Raw genomic sequence first — 20,456 nt, 5'->3', positions numbered from 1 at the left:
ATCTTAGTTGTAACTCTACCCGTAACGGATGTATCGTTAATGATAATAACATTGCAATAAGCGGTTATGTGGGAACTATTGAGTATTGATGTTTAATATGTCTAGAAGTTTATAGGTATGTTATTTATTTAAAACTTATTTTTTGTTTTCTTAATCGAGAATCGAACCTAGTACTTCTTGCGCTACTACTTACTAGGTACCTACACAAATACTATCATATAAACCTAATATAAAATATGAAAAAACTACTGAGAAGAGACAAAAAATAATAAAAACAAATATCTTATATATAAAATTCTCGTGTCACAATGTTAGTCTGCATACTCCTCCGAAACGGGTGGACCGATTCTCATGAAATTTTCTGTGCATATCGGGTAAGTCTGAGAATCGGCCAACATCTATTTTTCATATGTACCACGGGCGAAGCCGGGGCGGGCCGCTAGTATATATATAATAATATCCGCCTTACGATTTCTTTTACAGTATTAAAATATTTCTACTTATGTTACATTTAAATAAATATAATGTTCTAACTGTGCCCCGCGGTTTTACCTGCATTGCTCTGCTCCTGTTGGTCTTAGCTTGATCTTATATAGCTATAGCCTTCCTCAACAAATGGACTATCTAACAATGAAAGAATGTTTCTAATTGGACCAGCAGTTCCAGAGATTAGCGCGTTCAAACAAACTCGTTGGCTTTATAATATACTAGCGGTCCGCCCCGGCTTCGCCCGTGGTACATATTTCGCAATGCTAGGTAGCCTATGTTCTTTCTCAGGGTCTGAAGATTATCTGTGCCAATTTTCATCAAAATCGGTCCAGTAGTTTATGCGTGAAAACCATACATACATACATCATACAAACCTTTCCTCTTTATAATATGTATTAGTATAGATGTATAGATTCATAGTACAAAAAAATCAACACACGGACATACAAACGATACATATATACATAACTGAATGGTAACTTAACCCGTTTAATTGATATATCATCATATATTGTTTACAATAGCAATAATGGGGATATGTTACACCGATAGCTGCAAGTTATAAGCGGTAGCGGAGCGATTTTATGATATCCTATTACATAGTGATAGGTTTAGTTTAGTTAAATGGGACTTGAAAGTTTTAATTTTTTGTTAACTTTTAAATTGTTGTAACTTTAATACCATTCCCTTAATACACATATTGAAGCTGATTTTAAAATTGATTACAACAATGGAAAAAACCAATCAATAAAGACAATCAATTTATTTTCTGACAAGCAAATCTAGAAGGTAGGTACGGATATTTAGTAATTCTACTGTTAGCAGTATTCATATAAAATTACTTAATCTCAAATTTTCACAATTGACTAATGAAGCATAGTCAGCGGAAATTCATTTTAAATTTAGGATAGGTTCTAATTTATATTTAATTTGATCACTATTTTGCAGTTCAATTAAAGCGGTCCTATTTGTATAAGTTAACTGTTTAATGCGTTTGTTTCAACATCTTAATATATATAAATCTCGTGTCACAATGTTTGTCCTCAATGGACTCCTAAACCACTTAACCGATTATAATAAAATTCGCACACCATGTGCCGTTCGATCCAACTTGAGAGATAGGATAGTTTAAACATGTAGGTACCACGGGCGAAGCCGGGGCGGACCACTAGTAATTTTATAACTCAATCGCTTCTAACTTAAACCACACTCCAACAACGTCTCTCCTTCCAATCGATTCTCAGCTCTATCCCATAGAACTAAAGCCTAAATTACATTACAAATACCGTGAGAAAATATGTCGAAGTCTCAATTTAAAGGCTTATCACCTTCAGAAATATGAGGTTGTATTTTTATAGCGATTTTTAATTTTTTCTAAGAACTAGGCGTTTTGCTTAGTCTACTAGTGGAAAGTTTTTTTTCGCATTTATAAACACATTGTTGTAAAAGCTAGGAAATTGTATTGATTATTAATTTATTATCACTACATAGTATAAAACAAAGTCGCTTTCTCTGTCCCTATGTATGCTTAAATCTTTAAAACTACGCAACGGATTTTGATGCGGTTTTTTTTAATAGATAGAGTGATTCAAGAGGAAGGTTTTAGTATATATAATTTATTATGTTTTAGACAAAGCGGGCGAAGCCGCGGGCGGTAAGCTAGTTTAATTATAATCGCTAGTTTAGGAATATTACTTTAAAAGTCGGAAACAAAATTATTATGTAAATAGGTATTACATCAATATTTAGTTATCGATATAAGAACACAAGCAAAATTTTGATATTTACAAAAAAAGACACACACACACATTCAAACATCCATTGCCATTAAAAATTAAAAACAAACACTAACCCGAAACTATTTGCTCTAAATAAAAAACAAACAAAAATACCAATTGACCTTTACGTCACAAAAGTTCGAAGCACATGGTGAAATCTGCCGATCTCTGAAAAAAAGAAAAAGATACAACCATCTCGCTCGTTTGTAGCGCGCTGTCCCGCTCTAGCAGGACATGTGCTTCCCGCGTGTGATCATTGATGTTTTTTTTATTTATCAATGGGTTAGATTGTGGTTAAGAATTAGTCATTTATCGGTTACTGTTGAAATAATTTAGTTTATCAGAGTATATTATAAAGAACTTTGACTATAGATAATTAAAAACAATTAGGGCTGATTTTTCAATCCTTGGATAAAACTTATTCGTCGAATAATGTATAACACTACCATTTTAAATACGTATTCTAATTGCCCGTATTTGACAGTTTACGTGACATTTTAATATTATCGTGTAATACTTTATTGGACGGATAGGTAAGTTTTAACCAAGCATTGAAAAAATCGGCCCTTAAATTTTTCAAGATATAGACAACAAAACGTATTTTGTAAACATAGTTTGTAAGTAAACACAAGTTCAGAAAACATCTTATTCAGTTTAATAATTTTAACAAACTTTAATTTTAGTGTATTTAATCCAAAGATATCGACTATCGAACCTTGAAACTTTCACCCACTGAACCATATATAAATATGATACAGACAGACAGACAAGAAATGACACGACATTAGCCCGAACAGGTGACATCCCGTAATGATCTGAATGATATTTAGCACTCTGTATTTTTAGACTGCACTATTTCAGCATACGACACGGTTCCGACGCGATATCGGATGGATTAAAATGATCTATAAAATGGTTCGTCATTCGCCAATAATACTTACTTATTTTTTATCACACATCAGTATCTGGTCCACAACCAAATAAAGCATAATATATTATATTGTAAATATAAAAAAAAATATATACATATATATATAAAATCTTTTTATTTAGCTATTAGCTACAATGTATAGCTATGAAAACTAGACTTATTAAATACGTTCCACAACTGACAAGTATCATAGCTATTTTACAATGCAAGTATCATCAAATTCCGTTCAGCAATTTCCGGGTGAAAGAGTTACAAACAAACTTTCCTTTATATCATTAGTCATATTACTAACATAATAGGATATATTCAATATCAAACACAATTTAATCCAGCCAATTGACATTATTTGACATATATTGCAAACGGCTCGACCTTTAACACTGGCATCGAATCAAACGATAGACACCATTTGCTATGTTTTATTTTGTTTGTCTTGCAATAGATCAGAAACAGGTGAATCACTATTGACTCATAATTAGATCAACAACACCTGAAGTAGGCTAGCTTTTGCTGTATCTAAATAAATAAAATAAAAGGTTATTACATTCGATAACACAGTTTATCATAAAATCTGACGTTTATGTTTTAGTTTTTAGTAGTTTTTATGACATTGAATATCGTAGTTAAATTTTATTTTAATACAAAATTTACGAACAACTGTTCTTAATAAATCTTAAAAATTTTATGTGTCTTTTTCTGGCTGAAATCAATAAAAACTAAAGTAAAGAATTCAGAACTAATTCAAAATACATAATTTAATTAGTAAGTACAATAAAATATATAAACTCACACATATGCACACACACAATAAAAAACTTCTTTAATTGTTATCAGTCAATTATATATTATGTAATATAAAGAAATTAATCGTGCTTTAAATCCGTCAAAAGTTTTTATTGACCGCTTTAATATAAAATCATTTCTAGAACATTCGAAAAAAGGTAAAAAAAGCGCCAAATCCCGGGACATCATCAATAAGTTGAATTGACATATCCAAAAATATATTTCCGTGGGGTGCTATGATGTAGTACATCTGACTGTTGTCATGGCAACCATGGTTTTCGTGGCTTGCGGGTATTTAACAAAAATTACAATATTAATATCTATATTTCTAATCATAGTCATTATTATATTATTCGAAGTAGGTACCTACTTTTTATGGCCTACGAGTTTTAGTTTCTGTTTGAAAAACTTATAAAAGTAGGTAGGTACTTAATAAGGTCAAGTCCATTCGCAAGTAGGATCGCTTACACCTCATTTGATTAACATAACACCTTGTAATAGTTTTTACTTGAATCTTTTACTAAAAAGTAGACGCTTCCACAATTTTCTAAAAAATCTTAAATTAATTATTCAATAGATAAGAAAAACGTTCAATACAAAGCAAACACATGAATACATAACATTACAATTTTATCAAAATATTTTTTCATTCCATAATTTCCAAAACTCATGGTGACCGAGCGAGGGGAATAAATATTGAAATGTCATATATCGTTTACCAATGTGTCTTCCCTCCACTGAAAATATCTCCGTTTGAACAAGTAATAAAATTATATTATAATCTACTTTTATATTTTCAAGTTTATCTGAAGATATTTCGTTATGATTTAAGAAAACTTTTGTCTTTTTCACAAATCTAGGTACAGTAAAATTATTTACGATTATACTGTTAGGTACTAATTAAAATTATCCACTTCTTTCTTAACTTTAATTACCTATAACTTTTGTAATAATACCCATACCCATATCGAAACCGAAAACGCATAACCTTCGAATACCGATACCAATCTCTATAACTTATGACACGCTTCCATAAACAATGTTATTTTTTTATTTCCTTCCCGCGCTTTTTACCGCCACAATTATGTCGTCTAAACTGTTTTCGGATCCCTAATGAATAATAAATTGTCTAATTATTATCCCCTAGAGTGTTGTTTGATATATTTATAATTTATTTTAAAAATAACGCGACTATCTCTATAATTTATCTATAAGTCAAATTGTGGCGGCAAGATGGCGGGTGATTTTGGATATTCTAATTATTAACTAACGTAATAATTGCTGTTCCCTTTTTAAATTTTGTTTTGGCGCGCTTTTTATTGTAATTAATTTTTATTGTTCTCTTCGAGGTCAATTATTAGTGTTTAACTAGTCATGTGTAATTTAAATGATATAGGTGGTTATAGTGTTTTTATACACGAGTAAAATACGATAATTTACAGGTATCTTTCATACAAAGTTATATTGAATGCTTCATCCCGGACTACTGTATATTTTGAAATATATTTATTACAAAGTCTAAATTCGAACCTCACTTAAAAAAATTGTACAACAGCAAAATGTATGGTTATCTGTCTGAATATTATGATCACTTGTTTGTCATTTGGCTTATTGACCAGAAAACTATAAAAACGTTTTCAAGATAATTGACAAACGCGAGCGAAACCCCGCTGATAAGCTAGTCAATCAAACGTTAACCTAATTCAAACCGTTAAAACGATATAACCGATCACATACAGATAATGTAACTAATTACTATGGACTTGTCCAAAAATAATTGTCGAAATGGCAACACCTGTCCGGTAATTAATAAACGATGTCTCGATTGGTATCGAATATCGAGTTTATTCGATTCATTCGATTAGATACAGGTATTCGATGGCATAGAATATACGCTTGGAGATTCATTTCGCGAAAAATGTGACAAAAAATTAAATTCATAGTTTATGTAGTTTTATCAATTATTAGATCTCTTACAGTCAAGGTAGAAACCGAGAAAAACCGAGAAACATAATATTATGTAAGTTAGTTGAAACATCAATTATAATAATTATTATGTTTGACAATATACAACAGTATCTTACGTACTAATATGTCTTTGATTTTAAGATTTACACACGCCGTACTCGAAAACTGACAATATCTATCTATTATTATTTATTAGAAAAATACAGATTATAACAATCCTATGTTATTACTTATTATTATCGATCTTCTACATAAATATAATTTCTAGTATCACCAAGGAGGTTAGCGAAAAACTTATAGATGTCAAGACCAATCTTTATTGCTCTATGAAATTGTTTATGTCAATTTGGGTGACGTTGACATTTTTATTACTTTCGGCCTGCTTTAATATATTTACACGAATATTGATCTATGTGACACACGATATTGCTGTTATGTCGAATTTATGTTAATTTTAACACGTATTTTCATGTCACAAGGCCTACAAGTAAATAAATATAGTTTCAAAAAACTAAAAATGAGTAAGAGTCGGTCACATACCTACATACGTACATACAAATACAGGCTTGTATAAGCGTGTTAAAAAGAAGCAAGTGAATCTTTCCATTAGCACGGACACAAAGCTAAACGACTCAACAAACAGGAGCACAATGTGCACTTAGCCTTACAAACAGAGGTAACAAAAAGCCATCAATCAAACTGCAATGAAATAATCGAATTCCCGAACGTCGAGTGCAGTTCAAAGAGCGAACGAGAAACCGCAACAGATTAAAAAAGATAAAGTTCGGAAATATGACTAATATCTGACGCAAAGTTGAGTGTCGATAACGCGTCTATGGCAACAAAAAGACGCGGGAACGAATTCGAAAAAGGAACACCGAATCGAATTTCGACGGAATAGATACGAATTTTAGATTTGGAATGTTTTCAAACGACATTTACATTTCGCGTATCGATATCTCTTCATTTCGTGGCATTTCGATGGACGCTTCGTTTTTGTTTCGTTTTGCTCGACTGGAGTAAATGTTCATTTCTGCATTATGTTGTCGTTGATATTAACAGTTTTTTCTTCCAAATCTTTCAGTTATTAAGAACTAACAAATGATTGCAGTTATTTTACGAAATCGTAGAAATTAAGATTTATATTACGACGGGTTTAGTTCTATTAGCGACCTAGATACTAGATAATTTTATAACATGTAAAGAGGAAGCATATAAATATTTAAACTTTGTTTTATACAAAAAATAGTACTGCGACTGTAACACAAGCCATAACTATAATTATTCTTCTTTGACTTTAATATAGCCACTAGTATCTAACTTCGATAGCTATTAAAAGTAAAAGCGTCATCAATTCGTCGCTTTCCGATAAAACTTTTACAATAAAATAGGGCAGGTGCTCAATACGTAAACACGGCCACAACAAATTTATCACTATCATAAAATATGGGATTGCTCTTTGAACCTTATTAAGAAGGCAGCAAAGCCTTTTTTTGTTATTAAGTAAGTTGCTTGTAAAATCTATCGTGACTGCTAAGTTCTCCTGTACGTTGCCAATCGATGACTTTGACACGAATTCTGAATTTATTGCTCTTATTTTTCAAAACTTTTTCAATATTCACGTTATAGCAAATCAATATAGATACAGTTTCTACGCTATCAAATCTATATGTCCTTCTGTCACGCAGGAACGGAATCAAATTGTTTAGAATTGAACCCATTTAGATAAAACTTTCCCTGAAGAACTGACTAAGTGCAACAAGTTTAGAATTTGTCTAAGTACCTATAAAGTACCGTATATTTTGAACCATATATTTAAAACTTAAATGCACTAATTTTGCAGTTTATCAACCGCCCCGTACTTAGTTACGTTATGACGTCATTGTAATAAAACATATTTAAATTAAGTATTAATGTAACGTTCATATCAAGTCCCACATTTCAAGGAAGTTTTAAAACAATTAAGAAAGTGCTGTTACTAATAAATATAGTAACACACGACACATTTACAATTCAAATCCAACAGTTATTTTCAAGGATTTATTTAATGAAAAACGTTGAATAAATGTTTGTCGAAAAATAAAGTTGTTCCGTGTAATGGATGGGGTCTCACGCGATTCCTTATTAAGATATCGGTATCTATTGATACCCTAGGTATTTCAAATTTGGAACGCGTTCGAATTAACCAATTGAATCATTTAAATATCGATTGCTATTAACAAGATGTATTGGCTGAAAAGTGATTTGAGTAGTTCCATTTTTGAAAGAATTTAAAAAATACAAACTGGCTAGTTCGATTTTCAAATCTTGAGAACTTAATTGAGGATTTGAATAACGAATAGAATACCAATGAAGTTCCTGTATATAAACACATAGATTAGTAAAATCACTTGGCACGCTTTTATCATAGAAAGTACGAATGCGTTAATAAGGCTTGTGTGACCCGGCTTCGCTTATCTATCGCATCTGGCCTCCCCCTACTAATGAATATTAACTAATAAACTGTTGTGTAAAGCCAGTTCAAGTGGGAATTATTTCTATTTGTATGACTCATTTTAATGTCACGTAGGAACATAATATATTTGACGGCGAATGCGATAATAGTTTGATTGATAATGGTGGAATCGACGGGTCTTGATATTTTAGTTTGTGGTTTACGATTTATTTATGGCGCGTTGATATTTGAATGATACTTTTATATAACTACTTAGTTATCGATTATAAATAATAGCAAAATTATATTGATATTTTCAAAGAATAGGTAAGTAGATACTATTTCATCTACACGTTGCTAACGCAATCTGAGCCTTTAATTTCAAAATTAAAAAAAATTTCAAAATCGAATTTCGAACTCCTTAAAAAATTCAAATGTCTTCCATGCAGAAACCATTTTGAATTTCGAACTTGCTGTCATTCCAAATTCAAACGCACCTTCGCCGTTCGCCAGTCGAGTTGACCAAGCGACAATCGACTGATCGATCCAAGTGTTTCGTGTCCCGTTTGCATATCGGCGCACGAAACACTTATCATGTTTATTGATTGACACGCTACTAACTCTGCCACTGAGATGTAGATAGGATAATATTTATGGTCAATGGGGGTAAGGGTGCTGGCCAAAGGCTACTTCATTTTGAAGGTGTAGGTGTCTTTTGGATTGGTCTAAGTTGCAATGTTGAATACATTGCAACTTAGAAAAAAAAGTAACAAAATATTTTATGGTAATTTATATTTTATTGTAGAGTTCGATTCGTGCTAGGTGATGATAATTAATCAAAAAATTACATTGATAATGCTTCGTTAGAATACATAAATGCGAAACACTATTGATTTTGCTATAAAAGCAACTGTAGTCAGATTGCACTGTGAAACAAATAAAGCAAACAAAGCAAACAAAAAAGCCCCGATACCGTCAAGACATTAACGTCATCGCGCGTGTGAAAGAACTCCTTTAGCTGTCAATTTTCTTTTTTCCGTATCGGCCTGAGCATCAAACGTAAAAATTAGTTTCGACACGAAACGTTGCCCGATTGTCTGCCAACGGAATCGATTACAGCGCTATTTTTTCTTTTCAGAAGACGGCACGCGAGCGAGCTAGCGAAGATTTAAAAAAAAATTCTAGAACTGATTTGAAAATGGCGCGTTCGAAGTTTGATTTCGGCGGGTGCACGCGCGGGTGACGGGTCAGTACGCGCCGGGAGCTTGCGGTGCGCGGACGTCCGGATGCACCCCACCGGCGCGGCCAGTCTGCCCGCCGCACCAGAGGCGGAGGTGCAAGCTATGCACTCGATGGACTGGCTCTTTAAGAAGGAAAGGATATATCTCTTAGCACAGTTCTGGCAACAGGTAATTTGAGGGTAGTTGTATAATTGGCCCAAAAATATGTTTTTCTACTACATAAAATTATGAAATAAAATATGATTACGTAAGTATCTACAGTTTAGCGGAAAATACCCTCAAATAGAGAAAAAAATAGAGATTCAGAAAAACTGATCACCTCGCACTAAACATGGACCTAACCATTAAAATTCTGATACATTAACTACTACAAAACAAAACCAAAAACTTTAAAAGATCACCTGTATAAAACAGCAAAGGTAACTACTGCCTAGAGACAAAGCTTATTATTCAAGTCAAGTATATCAAAACACAATTATTTGCACATGACACAAAAACCCCAGAATCAATTAATAGAAACATTATAACCACAATTAACCTGTACCTCGGGGTCCCGGGTACTGATCCCGGTCGAGACAATTATTATCTATTGTTCTAATAATCGTTATGCAAATATCTGATCGACTTCCAACACTAGTTTGTACCCTGGGTCTGTTCGGATATTACGTTCGAATTTTTATCAGTAAATTGTCTTTGATGAAAGACGTAATCTATTTTACAGAAGTAACTTAAAAGTTATTTAGGAATAATTATTACTTAAGAAAGAAAGAACCACAGGTAAGTAAGAAGGTTTTTCTGACTGAAGTTTTTAAGATTAAATTCGACATTTAAACACGTCAGTAAACTCCCAAATTATTTAATTCTCATATGTAAAAATAATCAAGAGGCTGACAAAGAAAAGAGACTATGTATATAAATTATAATATAGAAACTATGGATTATCCGTCTGTCTCCAGCTATCCACTCTTTTTGGGATTATAAATGCATCTACACCCTTCTAATTTATTAAGAGGTTAGTGACCCACACCCTTCCTGACCCTCACTAATATTCATATTAGCATTTGGTCATTTTGCCTTATGATTCTTGTGTCATAGAGCAATGTGAACTAGCTGTGCCGCGCGGTTTTACCCGGACAATCCAAAATCAAGTATTTCTACTGTAAAACCAAATCGTCCAGTTGTTTGTCCCTGAAAGAGGAACAAATATACATGCTCACAAACTTTCGTATTTCTAATATTAGTAAGATTCTGCTCATTATATAGCTCATTTGTTATTCTGCAGTATAACCTATCTGGAAAGTTTCATCGATATCTGTTTATTAGTTTTTTCGTAAAATAGTAACAAACATACATACAAACTTTCGCTTTTATAATAATAGTAGGATAGATTCATAAGTAATCGGAATAGCGTGGGGTCAAAATCGGACGTTGCGTCCAAAGTTAAACTTGCGAAAGTTTCAATAGTTTAGTCTAACTTTGATGCAAAGTTAACTGTAACTTTGTGTCCAAAGTGATTCATTAAAAAGTATGAAGGAATGAAGAAATGCTTAAAATCTAGTGTCTTCTTAATAAGATGTTTACAAATTATAAAAATGATAACAAAGACGGTTACGTCAAAAGTTACATTTTATGTCCAAAGTAGAGTTATTTTGTCAAAAGTGTTGATGTCGTAACTTTTAGAGTCTGAATTTGACACTGTTTTTATATCAAGTGCAATCTTAATATTTTTTCTCAAATAAAAAATATTATATAATATATTAGGAGGATATGTATTAATAATCCTTGAATTATTTTTCCGATATATACCTACGCGAATAATACCCTCATTTAAGAAGAATTACCACAGTACAATAGAAACACGGTGATTATATCCTTGTCTTCAATAGGATCGAGGATTTCAAGATGTTATCTTAATTTAACGGAAGTTACGTCTCAGTAACGGAAACGATATTCAAGGTCCGATATTATCAGCTTTATTGAAAACTAGCGGTCCGCCTCGGCTTCGCCCGTGGTACATATTTCGCAATAAAAGGCTGCCTTTGTTCTTTCTCAGGGTCTAAATATTATCTGTGCCAAATTTCATCAAAATCGGTCCAGTAGTTTATGAGCCTATTCATTACAATCAAACAAACAAAGTTTTCCTCTTTATAATATTAGTGTAGATGAGCTAGAAATTATTACCTAAGTGTTTATGTCTGTAAGTTGTGTAAAGGTTTTGTATATAAATAAGGATATCTTAAGTTGGTTTTTGTTCATTTATCTTGCAATATCGCGATAAGCGACACTGGCTGAACTGATTTGAATGAGATTTGTTTTTTTTTTTTATAATTGTGTTAGAAGAAATAGCTTAAGTACCTAAGTAGTAAGTAGGTCATTTCTTTAATTAATTTATGAACTGATACTTTCCTAATTTATACCATACATATTTAGATGGTCTTGTTATTTGGGCTCGTGCAAAAACTATAGAACCGACCATGCAAGACAGATTTCAGATTATTACAAACAATAAATAACACAATAAAACGATACCTTCTCTAATTTGGCATACCAGCAGTCCCAAAATCGCCAATTTTCTGACTCGAGACAACTAAAAATTTTTCTTCGAACTTTGAACTCTCCTTCATATTAACCACTGAACTACTGGTCACATAAATACAAAATACGAATCAGTAAGCGCACAATGCTATCTCTTCTATTCAAATTGCGTGTATCGGAATACACATCGTCGTTACAATGAATATTTATTTTACTATTTAATACGGGCTATTGTTTGCAATGGTCGCTATTGAAGGATTTTCTATTTTAATCATTGTACTGAAATGTTATTTAATGTTTATAATACTAGCTTTCCGCTCGCGGCTTCGCCCGCGTTTTTAAAGAAAAATCTCCATAGTTCCCGTTCCCGTGGGATTTCCGGGATAAAACCTATCCTATGTGTTAATCCAAGTTACCCTCTATATGTTTGCTTAATTTCATTGTAATCGGTTCAGTAGTATTTGCGTGAAAGAGTAACAAACACACACACATCCTCACAAACTTTCGCATTTATAATATTAGTAGGACTAGCTGTGCTCCGCGGTTTTACCCGCAGTGTTCCGTCCTGTTGGTCATAGCGAGATGATAATAGCCTTATAGCCTTAATGGGCTATCTAACACCGAAAGAATTCAAATCGGACCAGTAGTTCCCGAGATTCGCGCGTTCAAACAAACTAACTCTTCAGCTTTATAATATTAGTATAGATATGGTTGGGGTAAGTGATAAGGGTGGTAAAGTGTAATGTTTTTGTCATAGTTTAAGGTAAAGTTTTGTAGAAATTATGTACTTGCTTTTTTCTTCAAAATTTTGGCCAAGTTAGTGCATAATTTTCTACCTATACTTTTTTTTTCAATATCCCTAAAAATAGTCTGTTTTCAAATTATTGCATATTAATCTGAGTACAAGAATATTCAAAGCCAATGAAGAATCTTATTTTTAAACCATTAACAGATGTTAATAGGTATCTATTATTACAATCAAAACAATAGACAGACCAACGTGTTATATATAACTATTATATGTTTTATAAAACTTCGCAACATAACAATTACCGATCGTAAAGTGGTTAAGATGGACGCTGGGTGCGGGTTCGATTCCCGTGCCACTATTATTATGCCCTATATTGGCATTATACAGTAGCAATTTTATTTATTGCGATTCTCCATTATTTTTATTGATTACTTCGGCGGATGCAGACGGGCAGTTTTATAGTGTTATTATAAGTTTTAGGTCTTAATTTAAATAAATGTTATAAATAAGAGAAAATAATTGGACAGATGTGCTATTTGTAACTGAAGAAACTCGAAATTTAAAAATATAAAAAATTCATGTTTTTCATAAATGTAAATAGTAAAGTACCAAGAAAGCTGTTCCAAATACACATTTAAAAAGGTTTATATGATAAAAAAAAAACATTAAAGCAACAAAATAAATAAAAGTATTTCTTAAATTTCGAAAATGCTTTACGCGCACCGAATCTAATTAGGGATGTGCAAGCTGTAATTGATCGATATCGATAGTATCAAACATTTCCCCGCTGGCGGAATGCTATCGACAGTTCCCACAGCCTTGGTGCAGGAATGTGTCCCGGGTTCGCAAAAACCTTTCCCATGCCATCGACCTGACGATAGACTAGATTTCATTCCTGCTATTTGGATTGCTTTTTTGTGACCCAATTATTTGGTAAAAAACTTAATTCCTTAATTTTAAATATGAATTATAAGAAAGTATTTATTAAATTAGTATAAAAAATATGATAGAGTACCTACAGTATGTAAAGTGTGTCATAGGGCAAAACTGTAAATTATTGTTACTAGGTGTTCCTTATACTATTATTAAATTACTTAAATGATAGAAATTTAATAGTATTACTAACAGACAGCGATAGTTAATTTAAATTAAAACTAGACAATTAAATATTACCTAATCAAATAGATGAGTTAATTAATTTACAGTCTATACTTTAAAATTTAAATGCCCGTAAGGAGGAATAAAAAACATAATTACCCTATTATCGTATAAAGGCACCGACACATAAGCCTCGCCGTTTCGCTGCAAACGAAAAAATAATCTTAACCTGTATTTAAAAATCGATTGTAACCAAAAAATTGTCACTGACAAATGATGCGGTTGAAATTACGAATTCAAATCTTCGAATTTCAAACAAAAACCACCATTAACCGTCGGTTGTTACCTTTTTTCGGCTGTCAATGATTTTCGGGACTAATCGTGTTTTTTGTCGATCGTTCGGGCTAATCGATGCATTGGCCTCACTAATTCGATTTGCGCCCCTCCCCTTACTCTATAAGTGGGCGGGCCATATCGATTCTTCATCCGAAACATCATAACTAGGAATAGCTATCTTCAAGAAATAATGAATTTCCCACAAGACTAAAGCACGCTTCAAAGCGATTCGAGAGGTCTCGCAATTTTGAATCATTATTTTTGACCGGAACTGTCGTGAAAGTCGACCACAGATATTATAATATAATATTATGTAAAATGACAATTTAAGGCATTCAAAATCTTCAAAACTATACAATACTTGTATGTAAACTATTACAACAGTTTGGTCCTTCGAGACAGATCTAGCTAATAAGCTATTTGTTCAGTATAAAATCGATGTCTCGGATAATCGCGTTGAAACAGCGTCAAGTCGATGTCTCGATAATTTAATAAGTAAAAAAATAAAGAATCGATTGTGCTTGATGACGGACCGCTCTGGCCAGTTGAATCATCACGTTGATGGTTTTTTAATGATATTTTTCTCAATCGACTCGATCATTGATGTTATTAGATAGCCTTAAGACACGAATGTTCAATTACACTCAAATTTGAACCTTATTCCTGTAAGTTATGATGTATTTTGGATCGATAAGGGAATAGATTCTTCACTAATATGTATTATTTGAATGTCTTAGATTAGTAGAAGTTTTTATGAATGAAAAGTATGATGATGTCTGCGTATGACCCGTGGATCAGCGTGGAACGGAATTAAAGTGATTTAGTTCATCTGTCTGTTTCTCTTGATCTCTCGAATGCAATACATTTGATATAGGCTTTATTTAAGGCAATATTACAATTTCACACAATTATTTACCATTTGTACCGTGTAATTAGCGAAGAATGCAACATTATTATCTCAATTAAGATTAAGTTTATGAACATCGACTATCTTAATTGATGATAAACAAAATGGACAATAACACATAAAAAATGTTTTTAAAGCAATATCAATAATTATTAACACGAAGAAATTGTTGAACGTTGAAAAAATTCGTAAAGAAAGCAATAGTGCTGGCGGCATATCACGCTATGCCGATATCGAGTAATGGAAGATAATTACCTCGTATCGATATAATTTTATCACAAAAACTTATAAATTTTAAATTGACAGCGACCTTTTGGTTACAGTTATTTGCGAAATAGGTTAAATATTGCGTGTTCTTATTATTAATAATTCATATGGATAATGCTCATCGATGCTTCGTTTTGTTTTGATGGATTTTAATTAAGAAATACAATGGATGGTTATTTTATATCTAATTGCGTTTTCAATAATACCTATTAGTTTTTGTATCTGTATTGTATTTATATTATAAACTCGGAGTTAAATGAAGATATGATTCATATTCTTTGATTCTTAATAAACAACTTCATTTTATAAACTTAACGGCAAATAAGTCATTTTTAATTTGACAGCATAAACAAAACATACGTAGTTACTTCTACTGAAAAAAAAGAAACAATAGTTTAAATATTCAAATAAATCACTGTCATAGATAACTATTTTCATTTCAATATTAATCTTATAATATTTGACAAGTGAATATTTTCTTTTAGAAACAAAGAATGTGTCGCGAATCGTCAATGAAAATAATGGTTATTTATTATGTTTTAGTGGACTTTGGACTTAGAAAAATCTTATTTACATGGTCATTGATTAGCATTTTAAAATTCATCATAAATGTAAAATGCATCTGCTTCAAGTAAGGCTTCAAGAGACGCGGGTCTACACTTTAAAGGGCAGGATTCGTTTTGTCATTTCTGATAGGATTTTTTCTTATGACCCACCCAGATTCCAATTCCAATATAAGTTTACATTTAAGTGAAAATTCACTTTAAAAAATAAAAGCATCTCTACACACAAATCAATTATTTAGCACCTTTTAAAGCAACACAAAATTAACGAGCCGAAAACCGAAATAAAATAGTGATGTCCGAGTGTCGATTAATTGCGTATCGATAGAAACGCAGCGAGCGAATTCCGATCCGAAGATTTACTGCGACATTACGCGACATTAAGTGATGTAGCTAACTGAAAGGTTAATTGGGTCCGTCTAAAAAAAATACGTCGTAAATATATCGAGTCCGCTTGATTTAGCGTTCTTGTGTATTGGCGAAAATCTAATCGGTGCGATGGGATAACTGTCTTAAAATATATGTAAAATTTGTTTATTGCTAACTGTATATAACGCGTGGGTTTGCTTGCCTTTTGTACAGATTTTTTTGTTTTTTAATAAATAATTAGTGGCTTTTTACTGCCTTGCCTCTTACGTGCGAATGATGTCAAAGAAATCAAAACAAAAAAAAACACCTTCGCATAAATAGTTTCAGTGTGGGTGAAGATTATTTAGGTGCATCTTAAATGAGATCAAAACTTCGCCATTACATAAAATGATGACTGATATTACAAAATAACGAATACCTTAAAATTAAATATCTTATACGTACTGAAAACTATGTATCTACTGTTAAAAGGACATTATAGGACATTCTATTCAAAAATATCTTCACCGTAACAAATACAAATAAAACATCTTTTGCGAACCAGCCAAGAGTTAATAAATACAATCAAATCTTTATATTCTTCAAGTATTGTAGTGCACGAACGGGGTGAGAGCGATTTCTGTCATTGTAACTAAGATACAAACATACAAATACACCTGAAATAGTAGGATTACGCGAAAACAGACCTTATTACAATAGCCATAAGTACATATTGTTTGCGAATTTAATGTAATTAGTGTTGCAAGTAAATACTGCAACAGTATGTTTGACAGATATCTATCGGGCTGCGCAAATACTGTGTACCGTTCGCAATTACTCATGCAGTCTGCTTTGGAATTTAATAGCTTAAGTTTAAGGTATAAATTTGATTGAAATCTTGTATTTGTTAAATATAAATAATTTCGAGTATAGTTAAACTGTAATATTTTCGATTTCAGCTCCCAAACGTAATTAATTACGAAATAGTTTATATAGTGACGTTGGCTAATAGTATTCCTCTGAATAAAATCTACAAATAAAGAACGAAAAGAGTTCATAAAAATAGTAATTGGCAGTAATAGGGCCATTAACACCGAATAACGCGCAACCGGCTTATACGGATTAATTTATTTTAGTTACAAACTCAGCATCTTCAATAAATTCCACGGGCGGAGCAAAAAAATTGATTACAAGCGGAAAACAATCTTCAAGACGAGAGTAATAAAAAACGTATTAAACGACTAGTTTACGTTTTTGCAGACGTTACCGAGAGGTATAAGAGACGTTCATTGTTCGCGGACGATACGCATCGTATTTGAGATTGCTCGCACGCTTCCCGCCGCGAGTGGCCTGAGAAGCGACGACTTCATAAACCGCAACCCATGAGCAAACAATGCGACGTGTTCCTACGTCTTTCGCAACTCCAGCACGCCCAATCCCGGCCTAACGTATGCAACGTTACATCACTATTATGTTCGAATTTTAAATCTCGGATATTCGGTATTCCACGTTCGAAATTAAAACTACACAGCGCTCGCGATATATTTCAATTTAATCTTAATGGCTGGAAGACAAAATAGCCGATTATTAATGACTATACAATGCCGATAGAAACAACGGATTTCACAATCCGCCATTCTTCACTTTTGACGCGAGCGAGCAGCCGTTCGATCGAAAACATTTCAAATTTAGAACGCATATTCGAACTCTTTCAAAAGACGTTCTAGAATCGAAAACAGCGATTAGTTTTAAGTGTCGTTCGAACTTTTAAAAATATGTCGCTCGTTCGGATTTTAAATTTAAATATAAACCGGGAGAATGCGTTCTATTTCGCCTCCACTTTACGATGTTTGTCATTTAATGATTTTCGTTACGAAACTTTTAGTGTTATTATGAATTTATTGGGTTGTTCAATATCCGAGCGAGTCGGGATCGCCTGCGGAATGCGTCGTTTGAAATAATTCAAACTACATTCTCGGGACAGATGAAAAATATCGAAATTCATCAAGTAACAGATACGTGCGTGTAGATCAAAAGAGTGATAACGTGGGAAGGAGCGTATAACGAGCGGTTGTAATATTTTGGCTGCAATTATTTCGTTTAATCGTCGGATTCTCAGCGGAAGCTTTATCCTGCAGATTCCTTGAAGGCGGCCTGACGTTTTAATTCCTTTCTCGATTTGACGTTGGATTTGTATCGGTGACGGTCAGAGCTGTCATGGCCGACTGCCGTGCTCACCGTTTGATACGGATTCCTCAAATTATTTACTTAATAGAACGTTTAATTGGTTGCAATTATACATCGATTGAAGATAAGATAGGTATGTTTGCGAATGCAGAAAAATAACGTTTTATTTATGCACATAGCTAAAATAGTTTTGTTTGTTTACGTCAAGATCTTTGTTTGAACCCACTGCTCCACTGACTCTCACCGAGTTGGCACGCACTGCACATTAACGCACCTACAAATCTAATTCTTTTAAAGACGCATCTTATTTTGCTAATCTTGAAATTTATTAACATAACATGATATCTACTTAATACAAAATGTATTTATTTTATGTGAAAAAATATGTGAGTAAAATCTACGACTGCAATATTCATTTGTTTCAAGAGCTTTAATTCTATTGAATTATAGGAAAAAAGATGCACTGTATCTGAAAATATTTTGTTAGAAATGTACAGCAAATATTTAAATGACAGGCAGTTCTAAAAAATAACTCTTATAAAATACATTTAAAAATAAATGAGCATCGATTCCCGCCAATGTAGTTCGATTTTCGAAACGTAGTTCCAAAATAGCGCGACAGCTGAAAGACGACATCTTACCGTTTTTTTATTACCTTCGTGTTTATGACTGCGCTTTTATTTATTATGTGATCGGATCCTTTCCCTTATATTTAGAAAGTTTACAACCCATCTTAGTGAATTCCGCATATTTTATAGCCAGTTAAGTCCAAACCGACTAACTTCATTAAGCTCATGAGCCATTTGATTCGTCTTTTCAATCGATCGATAAATAAGCGATATCCTTTTCAAACGAGGTCACTTATTAAACGAATCTATAATCGTAATTCGAGCCTACTATATTCGAATTAACGATCGGGTTGCCGTTCCTTTTTCAAATTAAATAAAATAAAAAAAGTAAAACTATTTGAATTAAGAACGGAAATCAACCGTCGCGCGCGATTGTGCCAAGTGTGAAAGGATCGATTCAAAATGGGGGTAGTTTTGTTAATCCCTCCTGCTATCGACGTTTTTTATTGTATTGTTTTAGTGATATAATAGAGGCTGTATTTGCATGATTATTTATTCAAATTCAGTCTTTTTTTAATAGCCTCTGGTATTAGATTAGGTATTAATTCTATGATTTGATTAATATATCACTAGCAGCTTACTATTAGATTCCCGTTTTAACATTGTAGGAAAATTGATTAGATACCTATATAGATATAAATAAAACCGAGATTCATCCAATAGCAAACAATATATTGGAATGAGTTAATTATAATAAATATAACTCCACTAAGAGTCGTTATAAAGTAGTGAATAATACATTTTATCACAAAATGGAGATTATTACGTTTATAATCGTCTCGATTTTCGTGGTCTGAATTAAATATATAATTATCAGATAGAAATCGATAAAATATAATTTTACTGTCTTTGAACACGTAATGAAGTCAAATTAGACGCTTTGGACCTCAAGTGGGCCATAAAACGACCATAAAGCTCAGTTTAATGTAAACTATTTTATTACTTTTTTATTGTTATTTATCGATTTTCTCCCATTTCTAGTTTTGGAAATGAAATGAGAATTGGAAATATAATTAATGACGTTACTTATAATAAAGTAGATGAACTATTTTAAGTACCAAGTTGTAATAAGTTTTTCAAACTCATCATTTAAAATTTTAATATCTAAATGCAAATGATTTTGATTACCTGAATATTGGATCGCCTCTTCATAAATACCTACATAGTTAATAATTAATATTATATAGGTAGTAGGTAATTCTAATACTACT

General features: G+C 32.3%; 1 protein-coding gene across 4 annotated transcripts in view; it reads left to right on the top strand.

Moving 5' to 3' along the window:
- Window positions 1–20,456, top strand: part of ct (homeobox protein, cut) — a 119,916-nt gene that overhangs the window by 5,074 nt on the left and 94,386 nt on the right. For all 4 annotated transcript variants that reach the window (XM_089708818.1, XM_089708819.1, XM_089708817.1 and 1 more), the window contains exon 2: window positions 9,522–9,792. In XM_089708818.1, coding sequence (XP_089564944.1) covers window positions 9,670–9,792 — 123 coding nt within the window. In that variant the 5' untranslated portion in view covers window positions 9,522–9,669. The remainder of the gene's footprint in view (window positions 1–9,521; window positions 9,793–20,456) is intronic.

This window comes from Colias philodice, chromosome 21 (genome assembly GCF_061535455.1).
Source record: "Colias philodice isolate Cphi_HAF_F1 chromosome 21, ilColPhil1 Martin Lab GWU primary, whole genome shotgun sequence".
Taxonomy (NCBI): Eukaryota; Metazoa; Arthropoda; class Insecta; order Lepidoptera; family Pieridae; genus Colias; species Colias philodice.
Note: the sequence above shows the minus strand (reverse complement) of the source record. Positions and strands in the feature narration are given on the sequence as shown.